Below are 5,357 nucleotides of genomic sequence, written 5' to 3'. Positions count from 1 at the left end.
AGAGTCTGTCATACAGAGTGAAGTAAGTCAGAAAGAGAAATACAAATACCGTATGCTAACACATATATATGGAATTTAAGAAAAAAAAATGTTATGAAGAACCTAGGGGTAAAACAGGAATAAAGACAGAGACCTACTGGAGAACAGACTTGAGGATATGGGGAGGGGGAAGGGTGAGGTGTGATAGGGCGAGAGAGAGACATGGACATATATATACTAACAAACGTAAGGTAGATAGCCAGTGGGAAGCAGCCGCATGGCACAGGGATACCGGCTCGGTGCTTTGACTGCCTGGAGGGGTGGGATAGGGAGGGTGGGAGGGAGGGAGACGAAGAGGGAAGAGATATGGGAACATATGTATATGTATAACTGATTCACTTTGTTATAAAGCAGAAACTAACACACCACTGTAAAGCAATTATACCCCAATAAAGATGTTAAAAAAAAAAAAGACCCAATTTAAGTAAGATAATTTGATATATAAGTCAGCATACATAGCCTGAACTCTTCCGAAAGACCAATATGACACAAATAGATAAAAGTGCCTGAGCAGAGCCTGTATAAAACAAGACTAAGGATGGTCAGATACATGTGAAGAATATAACATGGACACGAGTTAAGTATTTCTAACTGTTGCCAATGGAGACACAAAGATGAGATACAGATATAAACCATTACCAGGTAAAAAGAGCTCTAAGAAATGGATTTTCTATCAGATTTGAAGTCATATTTCTACACGTTTTCGATTTTCACAGAACTCTGCTACTTGGAAAAAAGCAAGATGGGAATAGAAAGATTATAATCCAGCATCACAATGATCAAGGCAGTATTTTAAGAGGCTAGTCCGTACTATTTACAATTCAGACTTCACTATTACTCTGTATTAATAATTGTTCACCCTTCTTAAAGGACCAAAATAAGAAATTCTATTATCTGACTTGGTAAGATGCTTCAGTAGTTAACATCCTAGGAAATCTAGTACTGTGTCTAGCCAAAGACAGAACAAAAGGAAAAAGTTTATTTCATATATATATTAAGCCATCTCTTGACTTGTTCCTCCAAACTAAAGACCATATTTACAGCTTCTCTAATTGTTCAATACTACTCTGAAAATGTAGTTAAAGATTCTGAGCTGTTACTCTCAATGAGGGACTGAGCTAAATGTAACAGGAAGATTAGTTTCGCATGCCATACCACAGTTAATGCCCTTCTCCAATTAGTACAGAATTAGGTTAATCATAATGGTCATTAAACGGCAAATACTGTTTTTTCCTTCTCAGATAATTTCTAAGATCCAGGATAAGTAACTTGGTATAATAAAAGATCCCCAGAGCCCCAACTTTCCTTTATCACTTAGGCAAATTTCTAGTCTTATTTTCTTCTTAAGAAAGTTGTCACTGTTTTCACTTCTGACACCTGAAAGTTATGTTAGTCCATCATCCACAGACACTTCTGGCAAAGATCTCATGGTCAAATTTCTCTTTAGGAGTTGTTCTACTTGGTAATTTCCCCTAAATAAATCAGTAAGTGACTCAAACACTTAGGTAAGATTAGGAAAAGACTTTCTTTAGTGTATGCTGCTCATTCAGTGGTAGTAAGTACCCTTCCTTTGTGTACAGATCCCTGTTGCCCTCCTCCCCTCCATATCCCACACCACTTTGGCTCATCTTTTATGCCCCCTCCCCCCAAGAAATAGTATCTGCTCTTTGGGAAAAGAGAAAAGCTTTAAGTTTGGAGGAGTCAGGGAAGACCTGCCTGGAGTTGGAGACTTCATCACATCAAATAATCTATATGCAGCATCCTCATGTACGTGATGCCAGTGGAGGAGGGCAATGGCAGACACTGAGGAAGGCAGCCTGAATCCAGATCTGAGGATAAGAGAAAAGGGTGTTCCAGGGAACAGACTCTACCTCAAAAGAAGACCAAATGAAAGGGTGTCCTATACTTCTAGAAACACGAAAATGACATTATAGGTCTGAGGGAGTGATCTATTCTTGAGAGACACCTTTGGAAAATATGCAGGGCCTCTGGGAATTAAGAAAGAGCATTCCAAAAACAAACAGCCATCAAATACTACTGTCACTAGATCCAAAAACAATATATAACTAGAGAAGAGCGAGAGAGAGAGAGAGAGAGAGAGAGAGAGAGAGAGAGAGAGAGAGAGAGAGAGAGAGAGAGATTTTATAGTGCGTTCCATAATCACTACGGAATAAACAGTCCAACTTGTCATTTGATCAAGGAAAAGGAATTATGTCAATTGTAAACAGGACTTTTCCTCTACTCTCAGTCAAATGATAACAGTGACTGAATTAATCCAAAACACAATTCAATCATTCTTTAACTTGGGCAACAGTGCTCTAGAGTACCTGGGGCCCAATCTCACACAATAATCACAAATGGACATGTTAACCAATATCACAGGAGCACACACAGAACACCCCTCCCTACCCAGTCACCAACTGCTATGTGCTCTCAACTCAGTAACCTCAAGGGCTCTCAGAAAAGACAACAGTGAATACTCACAAACTGAGCACCAAAAATGTAGTATACATCCCACCTTAGTCTCACTGACTCTTGATGCGTCAGTATTTGTGGTTGAACAACTAACTCATTATAAACTCATACGGGCAGAGTGTGGCTATCTAGAGAACGTGTTAGATATGTCACCAGTACTGGAATCCTAGCCTAAAAGAAAAAACCGTGTAAACACAGACATACCTTTTTACAGGAGCTGAACATGCCATCAGGCAGAAGCGGCCTTCGACGCCTCTCAGGGATAAAGGGTGAGCCAAAGCGAATGTAGTGTTTGGGGGTGGTGCAAATTAACGGGGAATGGATAAGACCGGGTAACATGTTCAGGGTCGTTGCCAGTACAGTTGGGTCCGTGGTGATACGTAAAGGGCACTCAACAGGGCACTCTTGCTTCTCTGCTTTGTCATTCAACCACTCTGTAACTAGATACTAAGTTAAAAAAGAGACCATCAGTTGATGCTGCAGATGCAAAAGCCAGAGGAAGCAGTGTAGCTCACAAACACAAACCTCATCTAGAAACTAGACAGAGGTAGATATAGCAGCTGCAGAGAGTATGAATCGCACATTCAGAGCACAAGGGTATCTTCTTTCACCCTCTCCATGAGCACTATGGAAGGAGTGATTTCAGCTCAGCAATTTAAACTCTGCCTAAAAATTATGCGAACAAAAGTAAGGCAGCAGGATGACCTCAGCCCTATGTGTCTAAGCATTTTATCTAAAACTTTCAATCTAATAATTCTTAGATTATTATTATTATTTGTTCCCCTGGGGATTACAGGTCCTTTCACTTTACTAAGCCACAGCTTTCGGCAGACTACACTTAACGAAGATGTACTTGTAACTTACCTTTTTGGTTTTGGGGTATTTAGATGCAGCACGGTTGACATGGGATCCAGTAACTGACACCACAGTTGGGTCAGACCCTGTTAATTGCCTGTTTTCTCCTGAACTGTCTACATTTCCAGCTTCAGTAGGAGTTACTGAGCTGTTATTTCCCCCCTCTTCCAAGGCAGCTTGTGATAACTCTGCCTGCTGTGCAATGGCCTGCTTCTGACGCTTTAGTCTTTGGGCTGAACTGGTCCGGTACCGAGAAATTCGACTCTTCGGTCGGGGCCTAGAAGGCTTTGCTGGAGGTGGTTTGGGGACTGGTTTTTCGGCAGCAACATCCTATAACAATAGCAAAGTTAACTGCTTACCAGAAATTTCTTATCAGCAAACATTCTATCCAGTTTCCTATTCACTTTAAGCATCCTGAATGTTTACTGGTGAAAAAAGTGAGCGTTTAAAAACATTAATTTCAAATGTAATCCTTATAAAATTTATACATTTAAATCAGCTAAAAAGGCTACAGGAAGATGTCTCAGTTATTTCTTTTTCTAATAAGTATTTATAAAATAGGTCTAAAGTCAGCTGAAAGTAGCCACCTAATTTTAGGTTCTTAGCAGGGAAGGTAATTCTTCCTTTGTCTCTTTCCCCAGATACTAAGGTTTTAGCTTAAGGCTTAGAATCCATGCCTAAGGTAGGAAAAGGAACGAAGAATTAATTCTGAGAATCCTATGAAAGGTCAGGTACATGACAGTGCTACACAGAGAGCCAAAGAGAAACCACATGATTTTTATGAACTCACCACCAACAGTATCTGGCAGAAATTGTAGAAAGTCCCATTCTAGTCTGAGAGTATCTAGTCATTCAAACTCTATCTCCTTGAATCCCACGAATCAGCTGACTGAAAATAGCCTTAATTATTGCAAAATAAGGCAAAGCTGAAAATGCTGACACTAACCATTCCAAAAGATAGGTAATTGATATTAGCAAAAGAAAGACTGACTAGGACCTGGAGTCTTTTCATCTTACCCCTGCTTGGGAAGACCTCCGGGTGTTCACTCCAACACTCTGTGGGTTGCTTGGGATGGCAATGTTTGAAGCAGTGTTGCTAACTTCAGATTCAGGGGCTTCAGTTTTTGTCTCCTCTCCCACAGGAGTCTCTGAGGTGGTGGTAGTAATCTCTATGTCAGAGTTGCTCTGTTCCAAGGGCTGATCCCGCCGCTTCTTTCTTTTCTCTAAGTTTTCAAAAGCATGCATGATGGCTTCAACCTTCCTATCTTCCCGGGTCTAGAAAGAAATAACATTATCATAGAAGGAAGCCTCAACCAGGAGAAGGGAACAGCTTTTCAGAAGTATTATTAATGGAAATTGATAGACATTTACAGAAAATACTAATAAGATAATATATATATCTTTGAGAACGTAAGATAAATACTAAAAATGTTTCATCTTTAATGTTGCAAAGAGTTGTAAAGAAAGGCAAGGTCAAACCCAAGCTTTTCAAAAAGGGTCAGCTATTTTGAAACTTTTTAATACAAAAGAAAAATAGCCATCAAAACCAATTTTTCTCTGCATTTTCAGAGTTCAAAAGAAAAAAAGTTAAGCAGGTTTTCTTAAACAGCTTCTCAGGGACAGAAATAGACATGAATGATTTCAGCCATAAAGCAGAATTTTTGAATCCATATGACTGAAGGTTTCGTTTGTTTTTTAAATGTCAAAATTCACACACACTTAGGAAATTCCTAAGTTAGAGTAAGTAGCCTAAGGATATTTTGTTCCATTAAGACAGTTTTTTGGAAATCAAACTGTTAGTAAGAAACCTCTTAAAACCATCATCTGGTAATAGTCACTAGAGAACTACATATGTCTGTGTAAAAAACCATAATAGAATCTACTTTATAGAAAAAGCCCACACTGTGACCTAGAGGTGATGGCATAGTAACTTACTGAAGAAAGGAGATGATATAAATTCAGAAGACAAGGGGTTTACATGCTATAGG

At 39.3% G+C, this 5,357-nt stretch overlaps 1 protein-coding gene across 2 annotated transcripts in view; it reads right to left on the bottom strand.

Annotated features, from left to right (window-relative positions):
- SETD5 (SET domain containing 5) overlaps positions 1–5,357 on the bottom strand; it is a 101,818-nt gene that overhangs the window by 23,581 nt on the left and 72,880 nt on the right. For both annotated transcript variants that reach the window (XM_007463717.1, XM_007463718.1), the window contains 3 exons: positions 4,387–4,644; positions 3,379–3,699; positions 2,719–2,961 (listed from right to left, as the gene is read on the bottom strand). In XM_007463717.1, the coding sequence (XP_007463779.1) occupies positions 2,719–2,961; positions 3,379–3,699; positions 4,387–4,644 (822 nt within the window). The remainder of the gene's footprint in view (positions 1–2,718; positions 2,962–3,378; positions 3,700–4,386; positions 4,645–5,357) is intronic.

The sequence above is a fragment of the Lipotes vexillifer genome, unplaced genomic scaffold (assembly GCF_000442215.2).
Source record: "Lipotes vexillifer unplaced genomic scaffold, Lipotes_vexillifer_v1.1 scaffold1387, whole genome shotgun sequence".
Classification (NCBI taxonomy): domain Eukaryota; kingdom Metazoa; phylum Chordata; class Mammalia; order Artiodactyla; family Lipotidae; genus Lipotes; species Lipotes vexillifer.
The sequence above is the reverse complement of the archived record's forward strand: the minus strand, read 5'-3'. Positions and strand labels throughout refer to the sequence as shown.